Source organism: Copadichromis virginalis, linkage group LG1, assembly GCF_057382275.1.
Source record: "Copadichromis virginalis isolate Kocher_CV1m ecotype Utaka linkage group LG1, C_Virginalis_male_GT1.1, whole genome shotgun sequence".
Taxonomy (NCBI): Eukaryota; Metazoa; Chordata; class Actinopteri; order Cichliformes; family Cichlidae; genus Copadichromis; species Copadichromis virginalis.
Genome location: NC_140618.1, coordinates 32,573,729 through 32,594,143, shown reverse-complemented (window position 1 = coordinate 32,594,143; position 20,415 = coordinate 32,573,729). Strand labels below are relative to the sequence as shown.

Below are 20,415 nucleotides of genomic sequence, written 5' to 3'. Positions count from 1 at the left end.
CCCAGGGTGGCTGTGGCTACAATGTAGCTTGCCATCACCAGTGTGTGAATGTGTGTGTGAATGGGTGGATGACTGGATATGTAAAGCGCTTTGGGGTCCTTAGGGACTAGTAAAGCGCTATATAAATACAGGCCATTTACCATTTAAATATGCGCCTGCAGGAAATGCTGCACTTTTATTTCAAGCGTAATCCCTCCTTACAGAAGTGGTAATGGAAGGAGAAGTTATTGAGATGCTTTCTTATTAAGTATTTTAATCCCGACTGCCCTGGAACTGCTGCAGTGACATGCATAGATGTCATAAAAGGAAAGCACTGCCACTACAGGGAACAAGCAGGGCTGATGGTTGTGTTGCCAAAGCCTCATTTTAACCTTAGTCTTCTTTATCCTCATCAGCATTACAAAGGCAAAGCGTAATCTGTATTTTTTAACCATGAAAGTTAGAGTTCAGTTTGTTACCACTCTCAGTTCTTCAGAAAGTATCACTCTACTCAGTAACCTTTAGCACCTTTGTCTGAACTTTTTCCATCTGCCTGGATATCATTATGATCATAAATGAATAAAGCACATACCCTCTTTAAATTTTTGAAGATGCATCACATGAGTGGAATTTTTATTTCATGTCATTATCAATTTAAACCACTGTATTTTTTTACTAACCCCTCCACAAGCAAACAAAAGATGCTCGTGGACTTTGAAGTGGTTGTCATTTTGATCAGATCGGACAAAACTTGATGTTTTCAGGTTTTGAGTTTTTTATTGTTCTGTCAAACTGACACTCATATAAATTTCTGTTTTGGGCATCTGTTGTGATGACTATCAATCATCAAAAATTATGCAAAGAAAAAAATATGACCGGCTTAACATTTAGAATTGCGACTTTTGATCAAAGTAAACTTCTTCAGTGCGCTTCGTGTAGCTGTGCATCGTATGACTTGGAACTTTGCCGCATAGTCATGCTAACAGTAAACCTTAGCATGAAGTTCAAAAAGGCAAAAGTCTGCTTGAAGAGAGTGAGCTGGGATGACAGAAATTTAATAGGGTATCCCATTTTAAACATGATCTTGCTGTGGCATGCCTTTAAATTAGCAGTGCACAATTACATATACTATTATCTAAAAGTGCTCTACTGTGTGCCTCCTACAGAGACTCTGTAAAGATTGTTTGTAGCATAGGATATAACTCATTTGAATTCATTCATAGTACATGAGGATAAAATAAACACTCCATAGTATAAAATGTTCTTTATTTTAATAGAATTTCCATCTGTCCATTTGTTCAGTCAAGTATATTAAGAGTTAATGAACACATTATCTTCAGAGCAGACGTCAACTGTGAACGTAATTAGACAATGTAAAATCCTTATGAGGCATAAAGCTCCATTTTGTACCAGAATACTGAATATTGTTCAGCTGCATGCTGGAAAATGGGTACTTAAGGCAACAAATTAATAATGCCACCGCTTTTCATATCTAAGGTGACAATAAAATCTCAGGACTTGGATCAAATGTTCATGACTCTTAAGCTGCCAAATATGTAAACCAATAAACTTTTTAACATTTGATGATAAATTGTTATTAGAGTAATGTGAAGACAGTCGTCAAATACCCTTCTTTTTCAGTTTAGTTAAATTAAAAACTGGTTATTTAATCTGCTCTTTAGATTTTAATATGTTCAAAACCCAGCCATCAAAAGCATTCATATTGTGCCATAGCGTAATGTACAAGGAAGAATAAAATACAGGAAAAAATATGTATACCGCAACAAGTCAATACATTTAATGACAAACTTCCTTTTATTGGCTGAAAGGAGCACAAACTGTGGCTTATTTTTCTTATTCAGTGTGTTAACATGCACACTTCTAATTTGACTATCACCTGGTAAAGGAAACACACCAGGTATTGAAACTTTCTGACACAGTAAAAATGAGCCAGTTCACAAAAATGACTTGTCTGTGACAATTCATTGCGACGCAGCCTAGCATTTGAAGTGTTTAGACATGGCTTCTAAAAGGAAAAACATAGCAGAGAACACAGGGAAAACTTCAAAACACAAATTAATGATTTTGGAAAATAGTTAAAAGGCCACAGCTCACTGACACACAGCAGGTGGTGAAGAACACTTACTTCCTCTGTCTCTAACCTGCCAACTGATTCTTAATGATGTTTAAATTTCACAGAAACAGGATATAAAAATGTGCTTTCTGGTAAAACTACAACGTCTTTGTCCTGATATGACCTTCTGATTTTTTTAATACTTACTGTGTGTAAAAATGACTTGCTTCTTTATCTGTCAAATTTAGCAGTGTTAACTATTCTCAATTTCTTCTGTTTTTTCTGGATCTCTAAAATTAAAAATATCCACGTCTTACTTGTCAGCTGCTAGTGATGGGACAAAAGGAAGCAGCTTTCAACTTTGCCCTGTAAGAAGGAGAACCTGGGCTCTAATAATGGGTTACTGTGCTTTGTTTATCCATGAAAGCAGAAATCAACAAACAGGAGCAAGATGCTAACAACAAGTCCTTTTTCTGCTGATAGAAGGACCTGCAGGCTAATCTCCCAATCCTTCCAGATAGTAATCCCTCTATCTTGTAAACTGTAGTCCATGTGCTTTGTTTAAAATATTGCCTCAATTTTGTTAGACACACAAAATTAATGAGTGCATGTTAACATACTGATTGCGTATTGCCAATACAAATTTACAGAAATTAGAATATTTCAAATTCAACACGTTTTTTGTTTTGAAAGATTCAGTCCCTGAAGTAAAAAAAAAGAAAAAAGTCTAGGGTATATAGTCAAGATGCGTTTCTGCTGTGCAATTTCTATCGCTCATAAAGAGAGTACATATTTGAAGCAAGTATAGTATGCATCTCGACTGCAGTTTGTAAGCTTACATGATGTCCTTTTGAGGTTCACATGATTTTCATGTTGAACTGCACCGGTGCCTCAGTTGGGCTGGCCTCCTCTGTTTCCTCTTTACGTGGCACATATTCAGCCTCTATACTTGACTTTGTATTGTCTTTCCCTCTACTCCAGAGGAACAATATTACAAGACAGAAGAGGACCACTCCAAGGAAAGAGATAAATCCCATGGTGGTTGCAATAATAAGTGTCTTTACATCAAATGGAAATGGAACTGTGGCCCGGGTCACATTAGCACCTTCATCACTAGGCTGGTTGGAAATGAAGGCAAATGTCTTGTTTGGTTGGTGGGGCCAATTCGGGGAGTAGCTATGCACAAAAAGGTGAGCAGCTTTGGTGTCGTTGCCTGCCGCATTGCTTGCAATGCACGTGTAAGTGCCATTGTCCTGGATTTGGGCGTAACGCACCTCCAAAGTACCGTCATTAGAGACAGAAAGTCTTGACCTCATCGTTTTGGTAGTGATGTATTCCTTTTTCGGGGACAGCCACATTATCACAGGAACTGGATCACCCTCGGCCTGGCAAGCAAAATTAACTGTAGTTCCTTCGTCTACGTGGCTTTCTTGAACCTTGTAATCCTCGATCTTTGATTTTTTGCAGTTGAAGTAGTCAGGAGGGAGTATGTCTGGAAAATCCTTAAACTCTTTTCCTTGCACAACCTCTGGTGAAGCACACATGGGCTGTTGCCTGTTGAAGTTTAGCCTCCATCGCCGACGGAAGACCCAGAGCAAACGACAGTCGCAGGCCAGTGGGTTGTCATACAATGCCAGTGTCTCCAGGTTTCCAACTGAGTGAAAAACAGACTCCTCCAGAGTGCTCAAGGCATTGCTGGATACATTGAGTACACGGAGGTGGTTGAGGCCTTTGAAGGAGTAGGGCTCAATGGCAACTAATTTTCCACCAGCCAAATGAAAAGCCTGGAGCTTCTGTAGATTGAACAGCTGGTTCCCTTCCACAGTGCGAATGGGATTGAAAGACAGATTGAGAAAACGAAGATATCTCAGGTGACTGATAGCTTGGTAGGGGATGACGGTAAGATTACAATTTGTGATGGATAGTGAAGTGAGATTGAGTCCGAACAAGCATTTTGGGGTCATGGTATCCAGAGAAGGCATGTGAGATATCTCCAGTACTCTTAGTCGATATAGCCTCTTAAAGGAGTAATCCCTTATGACAGTGACGTTGAGATAGCGTAATCGAAGTGACAACAGGTTATGCAAATGGCTAAGGGCATCAGTGGGCACTGAGGCCAGATTGTATCCCTCAATATTGAGACTTTCAAGGTTGCTGAGTCCATGAAATGATCGGGGTGAGATAAAAACCAGGTCATTGTCACCAACTTCCAAAGCCCTCAGGTTGTACAACTCCTGGAACATATAATCGAGCAGAATGACAATTTTGTTCTCACTTATATCCAGCTGGGTGAGGTTGTTCAGGCCTGTGAACACCCCAAGCTGAATAAGCTTTAGCTCATTGTTGCGCAAACCGAGCGTCCGAAGGTTCATGAGGTTGCCAAAAGCCCCAGGCTCAATAGAAGAAATTGCGTTTTCGTTAAGTTGCAGTTCCTCCAGCTGAGGATAATTAATGAACTCCTCAGGCCCCAGGGTCTTCAGGCGGTTCTTGCTGAGGTCTAACAGCTTTGTTTCAGTGGGGATGCCCTCAGGAAGACTTGCTAGTCTCCGTCGATGGCACACGACTGAACGCTCCTGAGCGTTGCAGTCACATCTGGAAGGGCAACCAGTGGTGGAGCCAGAAAGGACGGTGCCCAGCATCAGGAACAGGATGGGCTGCCAGCACGCCACCAAGTAGCTGTGCCCTCCTGCCTCTCCAAACACCATCCTACTGCTTACCTGTAGAAACATGGGAGGGGGGGGGGGGGGGGGGGGATGGATTTTAGGAATTAAAAGGTATGTGTATTTGCATAAGTTTACATTTGTCTTATAGTAATTATCAACTTTTCATTAAAAATAAAGAAAGCACAGTAACACTGAAATGTTTTCCTATATAGAAAAGGAAGTGTTGAAATCCCATTCACACTATGTGGGGCATATTTTGTCTCCTTTTTGCAAAGTCAGTGGAAATCACAGTTTCACTTGTATGATTTTATCTGCACAGCTTCACAAAGATATAAGCCGCCTACCCCCTTTTCCTTGCGTATAATTTCATTATAGTGACTTTCCTCACAAGTAATGGAATTATCCAATCAATAAAAGGGCTTGGTCACACAGTGTAACAATCCTGCTGTGCTTCTGTCTTCAGAGTGCGCCGAAGACAATTACTGCAAATATTAGTGACACGTTGTCTCTCCACATAGACACATTTTTTTTTTAAATCAGACAAAAATGCTGTGGTACATCTTTAAATGGCTCCCCCAAACATCCCATGCTGTTGCTAAGCTGTTGACCTTGAAGTGATATAAAACAGAGATTGCTGCCAAGTGGTGATAGATAGAGAGAGGAGGATTGTGAGAGGACTTTAAACCCTTATTTGATTTTGACTCAGGGGCACTTTAACTTGGTAAAACTTTCAAGCTCTACTTCTCACATCAGTCACACAATTTAAGTCACAGCTCTATCTGTGGGATACAATCTTCAAAGAGCCTCATTCAAAGTGATTTTGTCATTTCATTTCATTGGTGGCCTCACCTCTGTTTTGGTTGATAATTAATCCCTTATATTTGAATGGGGAAGAAAAAGCATCTAAGTGCCTAAAGTAGTAGTATACTCTAATACATTTGAAGTAGGAAATAAAATTTCACATGATTATCAAATGATTAAAGAGAAATATCTTTGTGAGGTTTTTTCCTTCTCAAAAGTATGATAGTTCATTATGAGAGGTTAATAGTCTGTGTCTTAATATTCATCATGTTGTCATAAGATGTGGAAGATGAATAAGCGTTCCAGATCCTGTTCTTACCACAGAACAATGTAATATGAAAATGCTTCAGATTTTCTGTGCAGTGAATTTTGGGACCTGCCCGACTAGCTTAACAGGCAGTAACAGTTTAAAAAAAAAAAAAAATTCAACTTTTTATTGAAGCTCTTTTTTCAGCGTAGCAATACAAATTGCACCTCTTATTTAATTAAAATCATGGATCTGAGGCGGCTTGGATTGTGGTCTGAGTAGTTCCAATGGGAAAATAATTGCAGCCTCCATTTTCACTTCCTCCAGAATTGTTCATTCTGCTGGCTGCTTATGTCAGACGCTATGGGCGCCAGTCCAGCATGTATGGGGATTTGTAAAAAAAGAAAGAAAAAAAAGAGGGAAAAAACATGCTGTCAGAAATAGAGGTCATCCAATTATCAGATCTGATATTCATATTTTTTTCCCACTATTATGCTGTTAAAAAACTATTCTTGATAAAGGGAATTCGTTTAAAGTGGCTTTCGTGCAGTCGCCTCTTTCTGCAGTCACCACTCTGTGTTCTGTTTGATTGGTTACGAATCCCAAATAATAGCCTTTCACTACAGATGGCTAAGGGCAAAGAGCACAGACTAGAGCGAGTGAAGGTAGGCTTCACAAATGTACGTAGCCATCAAGTATAGCGATGCAGATGTCAGGTATAGCAGTGCATTCTCATCTCAGGGCATCAAATACTGTTATTTTGATCACTGATATGACAAAGATATGCACGATGTTATCTGTGCTTTTAGACTTGAGTTGTTGCAGTATTGAATGAAGAGTGGTATTATTTTTGTGTGTTTTTTTCTAGGTGGTATCTAAAACAAACTGAACAAGAAGCACAACACACTGGAATTCTGTTATTTTTGTGGGCTACACAAGCAGATAATGGAATATTATATGCTATGCTTATGCTAGCTGCTACGCTAGCACAAGATATCCCTTAGATAAACATGCTTTTCTAGAATTATTAGCCAAAAACAGTGCAACAATTAGTTTAAAACAGCGGTCCCCAACCCCCGGGCCACAGACCTGTAAATGGTAAATGGCCTGTATTTGTATAGCGCTTTACTAGTCCCAAAGCTCCATACACAACCAGTCATCCACCCATTCACACACTGGTGATGGCAAGCTACATTGTAGCCACAGCCACCCTGGGGCGCACTGACAGAGGCGAAGCTGCCAGACACTGGCGTCACCGGGCCCTCTGACCACCACCAGTAGGCAACGGATGAAGTGTCTTGCCCAAGGACACAACGACCGAGACTGTCCAAGCCGGGGCTCGAACCAGCAACCTTACGATTACAAGCGAACTCCCAACTCTTGAGCCACGATCGCCCGGCTCCATGAGTCGTTTGGTACCGGGCCATGAGAGTTAAGGCTCGGGTGTGAAAGTTATGGTTGTCAGGGTTTTTATCAGTTTTTATCATTATTATCTTTTATCGTCAACTCAGTTTCCCTTGGTCTCTTCCCATGTGTTATGAATAAATCTTCCTTATTTTGGTACCAGTACTGATTTTATTTTGTTGTATTTATCTGCGACACCTTAAAGGCTGGTCCGTGAAAATATTGTCAGACATAAACCAGCCCGTAGGGCAAAAACGGTTGGGGACCGCTGTTTTAAAACATGGTGGTTAATGAGCAATACAAGCGTCAGAACAGTAAATGATCAAGAAGAAAAACAAATGTTTCCACTAGATAAGAAGAGATAAGCCTTCTATACTGGAAGTCTCACGTTTCTTCTGCCATAGTTTAGTCATTTAGGAAGAGACACGGAACAAATCAATTAACATAACCGCTTCCATTACATGTTCCATCATGTGAATTTTGCAAGCTTTAAACATACATGATCATTCACAGCTAAAATCGCTGATAAACTGACTAAATATTTGAAGAAAACATAGAAAAGCACAGACAAAAGGACATAAGGAGTGGCAATTTGCTGAAAGTGACACATCTTCAGGTTAGCACAGCATGCACATATCCAGCTGAAGTAATCATTATTAGTCTCGTTTCTGCTATAAAGTCAAAATGAATTAATTTGGGCTTTCTGTTATTCAACATTTTGACAAGACTGTAATATTTTGCAGCAAAAACATCAGTTATTAGTCTTAATTACTAAAAACTGATATTGGTAACAGCTGTAAGTAATAAATAAATAAATGAAATGAAAATAGGTTAATCTCTAGACAGAATGGACACTTATTACTTGCATTTACAAATTGACTGCACGTAGCCTCTTACAAAACGTTGGCAAAATATGTTTTAATATGGACAAGCTACAGTGCACTGCATTTAAACCCCCAAATCCCATTTATAATGTAAGCACATGTTTAACTTTGATCCACTGTGTCAATTTCTAAACCTCAGATTGTAGTGAAATATTATCAAGACATAACGCGATTATCTGTTTGGCTCCAAATATGAGTTTAATCTTGTCGAGAATATGAATGAAGATGAGGTATGCCGATGTCGCTGCTGATCGAAAACAAGCAAGCTTGAATGCAGCCGTGTTTTTTTTTTCTTACTTTTTAACCAGAGTATCATGCATAATTTATGATTCAGCGTGTAGTAAGGGCAAGGGTACTATCTGTGTAATCTGGCCTTACAGTCCATATCTACTCACTGTATCACCACCTTGTTTTGACCTTGAGCTGGAACTCTGGAAACAAAAGCTGGGAAATAAACTCTCATCTGCAATCCTTGTTTGTAGTTTATAGTCTTTACATGTTAGCGTGAGCTTTAAAAAAATGCTCTCTCCTTTGAGAGAATTTTATCGCTTGATCTACTATTTCACATAGTCTTTGTCGTGATCCTGATTATTTCCATTCTTTTTTTGAAAGCATTGTGTAGGAGGAGAATATGAGTGGACAAGCCTTTTCTCTTCTGCCCTTTTATGACTGCTTGCATTTTTCTCTGCGGACCTCTCACCCTGTCACAGTCTTCTCTCAAAAGCATGTCTGGGCTCACCATTAGTCTCTTGTTGCCTTGAATCGCTGCATCTCCTCTCTTGTGGTGCTGTGTGGTTTGATATAGGGAAAACTGAGAGAAATGTGTGCACTGCTAATGGGTCACTGAATGTCTCCAAGTAGCATACAGACAAATGACCTATATGCATCAGTGCATACATGCCCTTTAGCTGTTTTTAGTTATTGTTAAGTACCTATTGTGTGGCATAATGTTAGAAGGTCTGTTGTAGTATTTACATTGAAAGGATGCTTCAGTGTTTTAAATAGAACGGTTATTAAACCTGTTCTACTTTTTTTCTTCTTTAGAGGTGGGTAAAATACTGTCAGTTGTAGCATCAATGTATTTGGCTAGATTTGCTAGTTTGTTTCCATGTTTCTAATCCTTAAGTATATAAGCTTGGGTCTTCAACGAGAGCTTGAGGATCCTGTGGAGTGTCTTTGCTGTTCCTAGGACTGCACTCTTCTGGAGCTGCATCTATCACTACAGCCTTCTTCCTCTGCTTGTTCAGCACTACTATGTCCGGTCAGTTTGTCTCTATTTGGACGTCCCACAAACTCTTAGCTCGATCATGCTCAACCACCCTAGGAGGCCTAGGACTTCCAGGGCATACTCGGCACAGATCTTCCTGTATACTATGCCAACCACTTGGTCATGGTGTTCCATCTATGCCCGGCCTGCTAGCACCTTAAACCCTGCTGTTTTATGCTGGATAGTCTCAGGATCATTTTTGCACAGCCTACACCTGAGATTAGGTTGGTGTGGTAGACCACAGCCGCTATCGTTCTTGTGCCTAGAGCTTGTTTCTGTGCTTCCATGATGCTTCTGTCCCAGTATCACGGCAAACTATGTAATGGACATGCCAGTCCACCATGTCCATTTCACAGTTTGCCTCTTAAAAATGTGAAACGGACACGAATGCAGAATATGATATCGGGGGAGATAATATATTTACAGCCACAAAGACAGTACATTCCAGTGTCCTTAATCGCCAGAAACGATTAAGCTGGTTGGCTAATATGTATATACATGTAAATGTGTTAGTAATGTCTGTTCAAACGCTATCCCAAAATATCTTATGTTGGCTTGAAATAAAATATCTCCCTCAGTTGTTACTTCAGCTTACTGCAACTTCTGCATTTGTGTACATTTCACATTTTAGAGAGACATTTTGCCATATTGGGATGCATAATCGGTGCCTCTCTGATGTCTTTCATTTTAACTTTGGTATTATTAATAATAATGATAATAATAATGGATTGCATTTATATAGTGCTTTTCGGGGCCCTCAAAGCGCTTTACAATTCCACTATTCAGTCGCTCTCACATTCACACACTGGTGGAGGCTACAGTTGTAGCCACAGCTGCCCTGGGGCAGACTGACAGTGTTATTGGTAGGATTTTTAACAACAGCCACTTCTTCTATCTGCCACTGGTACATGCTGTGTAGGGGCCTCTCCTTGCATGATGGTTCCTCTTTTTGCTCCTCTTCTTTCTCAGGTTTCTGCTGCCTGAGATACTAAGCACATGATCAGTTGTTGCCATCTTACTGATGTACTCATGGATTTTTGTCGTTTCATCCTGGATAGTGGCTCTGAGTGTGTGTGTCTGTGTATGTATATTCTCAACAAAATATCTCTAACTAACCTGGATGCAGGTTTGGTGGTGGTTAGCTATCTCTAGCTCGCTGCTATCTTAACTTATCCATAAGGATACGCTTATAAGAAAGATCTGTTTGCAGTCTTGGACTGCTCGAGTTTCTTTCTTTTTTTTCTGCCATCTTGAATCACCAGCTTGAGTTTGTAGACTATATTCCTTAATATAATAGATGATTTTGCTTTTTGCACTTATTGATGCACCTGCATTATGGACACGGATGACGTGTCTATATTTTCAACATAGCAGAGAAGTGCTGTTTATTGATCCATTTTTGTAGAAGTGTTTGAAACTGTGATTAAATTAGAGTTAATGTCCTCTTCTGTGAAAGTTTGATATACTTTTATTCAAACCATACTCATGTAAAACTGTATTTAGTTAAGCCAAATAAAGACTTTTGTTTATTTTAAAATTAAACATAATTTATCTTGTTCAGCTCTCATTTTTCAGTGCGTGTTCTTAACAGTGTTTTACTGTTGGGTGACCTGTAGCTTTGATTCTGCTTATTACTGCTGTGAACAATCTGCTTATTAGCATCCTTTTTATATATAACTTGTTTAGTGGCAAACATATCCCAAACAACTTTTGCTATTCTGCAATTGTTTAAAGAACAGCAAGAATAAAAGGAAAAAGCTACAGCTCAGAAGCAATAAAATAAACACATAGGATTAAGAAATAAAGATTGCCTCCACTGGCGCGTTTGTGTTCAACTGACAATAAATTGAAAGCAAACATTTAGACACCAAAAATCAAATAAATAAGATAAGCTTATGGGCTACGTGGAAGTGAAGTGTTTGTGGGAGATAAAAGCAGACATGTCTTTTAGACTATCCAGAGACGTATTTTACGATTGTGAACTTCACCTGCAGTTCAGTTTGTGATACCTTCTGTGTTCTGTTGCATACTTTAATTATCGAGACCAAAGGTTCTTCTGTCATTAATTGAATAACAAAATCAAAATGAATTACAATTAATTGTAATTAATCAGTTTACACATAGCCCAAAGTTCAGTGATTCATGATTAGCATGGGAATGTTTAAATGGAAGCATACGCTGATAGCACTGAGCCTGACATGATATTCATTGACCAGCAATAATATTAGAAGAAATACTTGCTGGGTGAGCATAAACATCTCAAAAGTATTTTAGAGTAAATGTTGCCAAATAATCAGCATCCTCCAGAAGGAGTCAGATACGAGATATCCTGTGAAAACAAATCCCCCACAGAAAGTCAAAGGTAACACTCCCTGCAAACCTAAAAAGAAACTGCATAGCCTGATTATCCACCATGCCAGGAAAAAATGCTTAAAGAACGACAAAATAGTTCAGTGCATGGGAACTACCCTTGTTGACATGCAGAAACACACCTAGGTCAGCAAACTCGAGCTTTCTATATTTGACAGAAGTGTACTCTCGGTCTCAGATTTTCATGCAGAAAGGCATTTTTGCCTCGGAAGTTGCTTCAATGAAGACGTTCACCCCTGTGCTAAATTTTGGTAAAAGACTGTCCCAGGAGGAGTTTAGGTAATTAAAGTGATCACTGAGCATGACATCAAAATGCACAAAACTTTTCCAGGCAACGGTTCATGCAAAAAGTAAAGTGTATTTAGAGTATGTATTAACCTGAGCCAATTTTATGTCTTTGTAATGCACAGTAAATCACCCACGGCTTGCTAAACCCGAGACAAAAAGTCCTTGTAGTGATACTTTAAAGTTCCAAAGGGACCTACACTCCAGATCTACCCCATAATCCATCATAACAAGTAATAAGAACTCAAACAACTGCAAAATCCATGACAGTAACACCTGGAACTTTTTCTCAGCCAACTGGTTTCGTGGAGTACTTTCGTGGAATTTTGGATATTCTGGGTCCTTGATACTAGTCTAAAACCTAAATGTGTTTCTCCAGCAAATTCGAGCAGGGACTGACACTTAAGCATTCATGACGAATACCGTAATTTTCAGTTTGACAGGTGACACTATAGATTAATGGCCTTAAAGATGGCAAGGGACATAAAGCGATCACAGCAGCATGTTCTCTACCGGCAACTGTGCCTAATAGAACAGAAAATAACGATGTCTAGGCTTTCCATCCAACTCTGTCTATTGTGGGGTACCTTTACTACACTCTGACCAACACAGAATTTATCCAGACCGTGGCTTGTAGTGGTGGTCGCAAGCCAATAAATATATATTTAATACATGCGCACTTCTAAATCCTGTTTGTGTCATCACTTGGCTCAAATCAGACATAGTATGAGAGCCTAAAACTAAAAGCAAACATTTACCTTTCCATTTGCAGCACAATAAACCAATAATTCATGCAGTCTTTTAACAGTGCTCACTTTGATGCGTGGTGCTTTTGATCATGTATGCTTTACTGCTTCAAGGGATGCCCCTTGAAGCACCTCATCAGGACCACCACTATGCTCAAAGGCACCCCAAGGGTTATGGCCAGCAGCAAGTTTGCATAAATTGCATTGTTGCAAATGTTCATCCACTACACTGCAGGTCTGGAAGTAATCATCTATAAGGCCTCTGTCATCTCCTGTGTGGTCAGTGGACGAGACTAACCTTATCACTTTTGATCTTAGTGAACCCTATTCAGTGGACCCTTTCTTTATGCTAAACACCCACGGATAAAGACTATTTTGTCTACTGGTACCAGTATTTTCTTGATAATGAATCAAGTCAGGTAATTTTTATATAAAACCACTTTCGGCTTAATGCCGATTTGAACCCATGAAATTACATGAATTGAGCCCCCCACACACCACATTTTGACACATCACAGTGTAACAAGCACTAATGATTAGAGTTCAGTTCTGTTTATTTTCATTTAGGAGCTACTGTTTGGAGTCCAGGCTTGGAGGTATGTGCAAAAAGGGAAATCTAAAGCGCTCAGTTCTGAACCTCCACCTACATGTCACACCCTGAAGAAGACTCCTGCTGAAACATGTGGGTGTCAGTCATGCTTGAATAAAAGCTTTTTTTCATGCTTTTATTCAAGCATGACTTTTATTTGAGGTATGTGTGAATAAAAGCTTAAATTTTACTGTCTTGGTTTCTGTTAACCTCAAGGTTTGCATTAATCTGACTGATATTGCAACAGACTTTGCTTTTAAATATTACCATTAGACATTTCCCAAAATGTTAAACTCCTACACTAGAGTGTGTACAAGAAGGGAGCAGGGCTGTTTATAGGAAAACTAAAAATAACTGGGTCATGATCGGTTATGGAAAAAATGACTTGGCTGAAACACATGATATAGATTTAGAATTTCATTTGAAATAGCTGATTAAAGACATAAAACATGAGATCGGGATGGCAATCATAAATACACAGAATTGTAATCAACTGTTATTGTACACCCTAGTCTCACAGCAGTTTGTGAGTTCCTTTAATCTATTGATTTTCCTACATTATATTGTGTCCTTAAAAATGATTTTTCATGAGTCCACCGTCATGCAGTGTGTACTGATTACAAGACAAGAAAAAATATGGATTTGCATGCTGAAGGCTGATGATAGAGGAGCAAGTTTTCTTGACTTTAGACAATCCAAGTTCAAATCAAACATTTCACATGTTGTTAGTGTTAGACATCAAAAATTACCATTTGGTTAGTTTTAGAATAAAATAGGGCTTAAAATACAGCAATTGTCACATTTTGTAAAACTTTGTATTTTTGGTTGGCATGTTGACTCATGATGCTGTGTTGATGGTCCTGTCGCGAAATGTTTCCTTTTGAAATGGATTGTTTACAAAATCATGCACACCAAAAAACGTAACAGCTCATTTCTCCATGTCCATGAGAACAGGCGGAAATGTAATATATTAACTTCCAACACTGCAATTGCTAGAGGGGTTGATTTGAATTTTGCTTTGTTGGAAAAACAAAACAAAACAAAACAAAAAAACTGTTTTGCAGAATTGCTAGTTTACGGTCAGTTATAAATACAGCTGCTGTCTGAAGCAGCCATTGGATTCAGAAAGTAGACTTGAAAACAAAAAGTCATAGCTCAAGAGCCTTCAAGTACTTTGGTGTTCCTATGAGTAATGTGAGCCAATACCACATTGCCCAAGGCTGACCCATGGTTACTTACTCATTCTGTATGCATCTGGATTCTTTACTTCTAAATGGTCCATTATGTACCTTCATTCTGGAGTTGGCTTGCCCTTTTTTAATAAGTGTCTTTGGGTACCTATATGTCTGACTGGCTTTACCTAGCACTCTACTCTCCAAATGATACTCTGGTCAGGTACCTTAAAATCAGTGTGTGGGAACTTCTGTGCTAGAAGCTTTAGAGCTGTGAACAGCTGCCTACAGCTTTATGGGCAGGCCAGTGAGAGCCAGAGGGACACAGGCAGACAGGCTGATGAACCAATACAATTAACTGAAAGAGAATGAAAGCTGCATACAGCGCTGTTCGTTCTCATTTTACAGTGTCATTTGATTTTGTGCTAATATGGAAAATGTCATTTAAGAGAGATTTAATTTGCTACTTAAAGACATTTTCCTTATATTTTTTATCACATTATTTTAATTGCTAATTTCATTTTTGGTCTCACAACTGATTATTTAATAACGTTAAGAGCTAATCACATCTTGTTTGACTTTTTCTGGCTTAATAGCAAAATCAGCGAGATCCACAGCGAAGGCTGACTTTAAAAAAAGATCCTTTCCAGGAAAGAAATCTACAATATACTTAACCTATTACATGGTATTGCCATGCAGATGGGTTTCTTGGTTCAGCGGCAGTCTAACAGTAGTACTACAAAAGAGGTTCTTTCTTCATTAACACCCATTCATCCTGAAAGTCAAGTAGCATGAGCTCGAAATTACACAAACCTTTATCCCCTACCCACCATTTGGGAATATAAGATGTTTGGGATGAAACTGAAAAGAAAGGGCTAGGTGCCATGCTAAAGGCATTTTACAGCAGACAAGCCTCTTATAGGCCATCATAGAAGGCACAATGAGAGATTTTGAGAGATTTTCTCACAAAATCACTTGGGCAAGTGGATACAGTACAAATATGAAGTTAGAGTGCCTTAAGATTCCAGAGGCTTATCTGTTCACTGCCCTAGTCCTTACAATTCTAAGATTACAGAAATATAGATCAGTAATCCACTGTCCTGTTTACAATGTAGGAAAAAAGACAACTGATTTTCTCTGTGATCAATTCCATTAATTCCGACTTCATATCGTTGTAAGCCATGTTATACTTGGGCTTGAGGCTGCCAATATGCAAGAAGATGAAACAACCTCCGTTCTCCATCCTACTGGCCCCTGACTGGCTCATATTTTGCATAAAGCTGTTATTATCAAATTTAAATGAAGAAGGCTGCTGCAGAGCAGCAGAACGGTGACCTTCTGAATATATTTGTAGAACGCAAATTTGACTATCCTGTGAGAGATCTGCCTTTGTCTGTCACCTCTCCATCCAGCAGACACTGTATAAACACGTAGTCTGACAGTCTTCACCCCAATCACTTCTGCAATTTCGTTTTCAGTGTAGCTGATGGTGCTCATTATGCAGCAGCATCTTCATTCACCACGGATCTTGCTTTAGAAAATGTTTTAATAGTAACACCCTAGATGTTTTCTGGCTGTTTTCTGGGACATCACAAATGAACTGTTATGTGGAGGAGTGCCCTGATTTTAGCTGTAGTGAAACAGGCTTTTGTTTGAACCCAGTATCAAAGATCAGAAAGAAATGAGGCATCAGTGACCATACAGAGGCTTTAAATAAAAATGTAACCATTCACGAAGTGTGAGGCCATTTGTGGCATTCACTTAATCATAATGGTCCCTTTTGAATGTGCTTGCAAATATAGCTTAATTGTAACTTTATCCTACATATGTTTTCTCAGCTTCTTTAGTATTTTATTTGAAATGGGGAAAACTGTAAATTCACTACACAACAAACAGCTTAGCTTTGATGATCTGCTCTTGATCTTACTGTCAGAAAAATAGCTGTTTTCAGGATTATATACACATGACTACATCGCAGATTATTAAACATGTGATAACGTGGAACAAAGCAGTGTGAAAAAGCAGAGTCTCTTTGATTGTGCTTATTGGGTTATATTTTGTTTGGAATGGAGCAGATTGTAGCATGTGTGCTGCTCTTGTCTTTATTAAGGCAATTTTAGGGGTTGTAAGGGTAGCCAGTACTGCCCAATCTAATATATCAGTAGCTGCCTGGGAAGGAGAAATAGTCGGAAAAGAAGAAAATATGCTCATTACACATGTATTTGTTGTGGATCGCAAACAAACATAAGATATCTCTCCCTTGAAGCTGTGTACTTGTATGAGATCATAATTTTAAGGAGGTGCTGCAGATCAGTAACATGTTCCCCTGAAAACATTTATACATATTACCAATAAAATATGCCAACTTGTAGGTCTAAATGATTATTTTGGCTTGTTTGCCTCTGACTTCACTGCAACCAAAGTGCCTTTGTTGGCTAAAACTAATCAAAACCGTGGTCCCTGGAGTCAAGGTGTTGGATTCCACCATCTACTCTATCCACCCTTCTGCATGACCAGTGTGGTAGTGCTTCATTCACGCACTAAAACATCGCCCCTGAAAGGAATCCGGCCAGCTATTTTGCCAGAAGTAAATGAGATAATGCTGGAGAATTTTAGAAGCATTGTTTCTTGGTAGCACTTTATTGTGTTTTTATTGAGATGTCACCATAAAGCAAGTTTAGAGTCCTCTTTGTGCATGCATCATGTTTTAATTATAACAATTCTGTGCATGTATTGATACACAGAGTAACATTGCAAGTTTGAGAAGAAGATCCAAAAATTCTATCCACATTTTTTGATCTCATACCAATAATTTTAAATATCTACTGAATGTACCCTGCTCAGTAAGTCCAAGTTCCCTGTGGCTGTGATAGAGCGACGAGCATCTCAGAGCCTATGTGTCTTTTCACCTATTAAGTCATATGCATGCATACGTCTGTCAGGTACTCTGTCGCTGCCTTTAACGCTCAGAGACAGGAATGTAGTTTACAGTTAATATGAACAACTAAATGAAATGACTGATCTGATCAATACAACCTGTTAATGGCAGCTACACTGTAAACAATGCTTAAAATAGTTACTGATTTGAGGATTGGTGTCACATTATTATCCCTTGCAACCATCAAATCCTTATTATTTAGTTACAAAGAGGTTTGCCTGCAGTCGTATTGTTTTCTTAGTCACGTCATAGTCCTTCCATTTTCACCATCCTAGTAAATAAAAGCTTTTTTTTCACTTAGTAAGGAAACTGTCTGGAAATGTCTTTCTGGTGCCTTATCTTTTTAGACTCCTAAAGCGAAGGAAGCAGCTAATTGTTTTCTGCTTTAACTGTTGCTTTGGATGCTTAGCTAGCATCTAATATGAAATGAACCACACATTATTTCAGTGCGACTGGCTTCCACTGGTTTGTCGTGTTACCATTTTTTTATGGCTGAAATATTGAGTCTCTCATTAAAGCCTGGGCCATTACTCAGATGGTTTGAATAGCAAGTCTGACACACGCAGGTGCCTACAGAGTTAACAGTTACAGCTGTTTCATATCTGGGCTTCACAATTTAGGCACTGAGGTATTACAAAAAAGTTCTGAAATGTGCAAATTTGTCAATCACTGTTAATTTCACTGGAATCCAGGACAATACTAAAGTGTTGCTATACAGATAGAATGTAAACGTATATGATACGCAATCTGTGTATTTCACAGCACAGTCACACAGAGTTACATACTCTGGCAAACAAAACAAGCTGATACTGACAATATGTGGCGTGGATTGCTGAATAACTGTGTGAACAATAGCAGTGACAGATTCAATCACCCAGCTGTTCACCAGCTATAATCAGACATCTCAGTCCTAAACGTGCCTCGCTTATTTCACTTCATCAAATTAGGCTTGAATACTTTGAAGCTGCGGACGTGCACACAGTGACAAGCATAAATATCAACCCCCACCCCCAACCTCAAAAGTAGAGAGTCAAATCAGCCACTCTAACCTGATTACAGGGACCCAATTAAAAGCTTTGTCTAGCTCATAAAATGTTGACGTGAAGAGCAGAGCCTATCAGCCCATCACTCAGAGATTGTCGGGGGTCTGTGGCTTGGAGAGGTTGTTAGCACTGTTGAGAACAGAGAGGAAGAGTCCCCCCCCCCACCCATACCATTGCTGTCTGCCTGCTGAAGCGTTGCAGCCATGATTACGAAGATGCAAATATAACAGGCAATAAAAATTAAAACTGAGCGATCGTTCATTTGACCTGCATAAATAATCAAACAAAGTCACCCCCCCCCCCCCCACACACACACACACACACACACACACACATATCCCACGCCCACCCTCTCCATCAACACTGCCCGCCATCCATCTGCTGAATGTAACCTGTGGCAAATCAAGCACCTGCATAGGATCCCTCTTTTGCCACTGGAAATGGCCAACAGCAAACTGCTGCCGAGAATGTGTAAGTGTCAGTCTGGATGAGTTTATTGGCATTTGAAGGAACACGAATGCAAATGAGCAGACTAGGAAGCAGCAAGAAACCAACCTAGCAGAGCACAACACACACTCTATTGCTCAGATTCACACCTTTATTTGGGCTCTAAAGAGCCAGGAAGCCAGGATATATGAGTTGGATTTGGGGTTTTGTTTTTTTATGGATCCATCCAAACTCTCAGAGTATAATGTGTTCAGTGTGCACTACACATTCATATACACACACCATGGGAGATATCTGAGCTTCATATTGAACAGTGAGATGTTATAAGCACACACCATATGTGTGTGTGTTCCCTCAGTACAAACCCAGATTGAACAGAAAAACAGCAAAATGAAATCCATCTGAATGACAAAGCACAAATAACAATTGGAGTTCTCCTAAGAGTAAAATTCTTATTCTTTATATCCCCTGCCACATTTGCATATGATACACAGTTTTATTCTTGACATTAATTTGCTCCCTGGCGATCCTCTGGCCCCACCACTGCACCATAATAAATCTGATCCAATGACTCAGTGCTCAAAGCCCACCATAGAGACAGAGTACTTACCAGGACTGTCATGCAGAGAATTCTAATTCAGGCAGCTCCATGTTGCCAAGGAAATTCAAAATGCCTCCAAAAGCATGGAGACAGGGATGCAGGATTCAAGACAGGCTAGATTCAAATGGCAAAGAGGGATATATGCCGAGATGTGAATCCCTTGTCTGAGGGGCATTTGAGAAAATGCCTCCGTCCTCTCCAGATGCGCTAAATCCGGCAGCACTGATAGGCTGACATGTAAACACACAGGCAGCTCTGCTGGCTCACACACGCTCACATACATGCTGCACCTAGCAGAGACAGAGAGGAAGAGGGAGGGGCAGCTGATGAGAGAGGTGGAAGGAGGAGCTGCAGTGCTCTGGGAGAATGAGAGGCTCAGAGCACAGGCAGCGAGGGGAGTTGAAAAGAAATGGAGAGAAATGTTCTCTGATCGCACTGGCAGCATCTCCTTTTGATTTTTGTTTACCGTACTTTTCCTATTTATGGAACGATCGGAATGATCTGGTTAACTGAATTACAGGGTGGTGCGTGAGAGGCAGAAATTCAGAGTAGTAGTGACAGAAGAGGAGGCTGGAGAGGGAGAAGTGTTAATATATATATTTAAAAATATGGATGAAAATAAGGGGGGAAAGGAAGGCTTTGGTTATGAAGGGGAGGAGGGGGAAAATACAGGGACATAGGAGTTCATTTTTAGCAGTATATGCAAATCTCTCCTGTAATGACAGGCAACTTAAGACTTTTGAGGATAGGGATGGATAAGTTTCTGTTTTCAGGATTCCTTGCCAAAGTCGAGGATTATTGCCACCCACAATGCAAAGTGAGGTAATCATCAGACAAACTCACCTTTGCTGTGAGCACTTAGAGTTGGGGGTAAGAAGCAGCGGCTTAACGGTGCTAATGGGTAT

At 39.6% G+C, this 20,415-nt stretch overlaps 1 protein-coding gene across 1 annotated transcript; it reads right to left on the bottom strand.

Moving 5' to 3' along the window:
- Positions 1-1,018: 1,018 nt before the first annotated feature.
- lingo1b (leucine rich repeat and Ig domain containing 1b) lies at positions 1,019-19,840 on the bottom strand. The gene is made up of 2 exons (XM_085460141.1): positions 19,520-19,840; positions 1,019-4,770 (listed from the first exon to the last, which is right to left on the bottom strand). The coding sequence occupies exons 1-2, from the start codon at positions 19,529-19,531 to the stop codon at positions 2,911-2,913; spliced, it is 1,872 nt and encodes a 623-aa protein (XP_085316267.1). The 5' UTR covers positions 19,532-19,840; the 3' UTR covers positions 1,019-2,910.
- Positions 19,841-20,415: the final 575 nt, after the last annotated feature.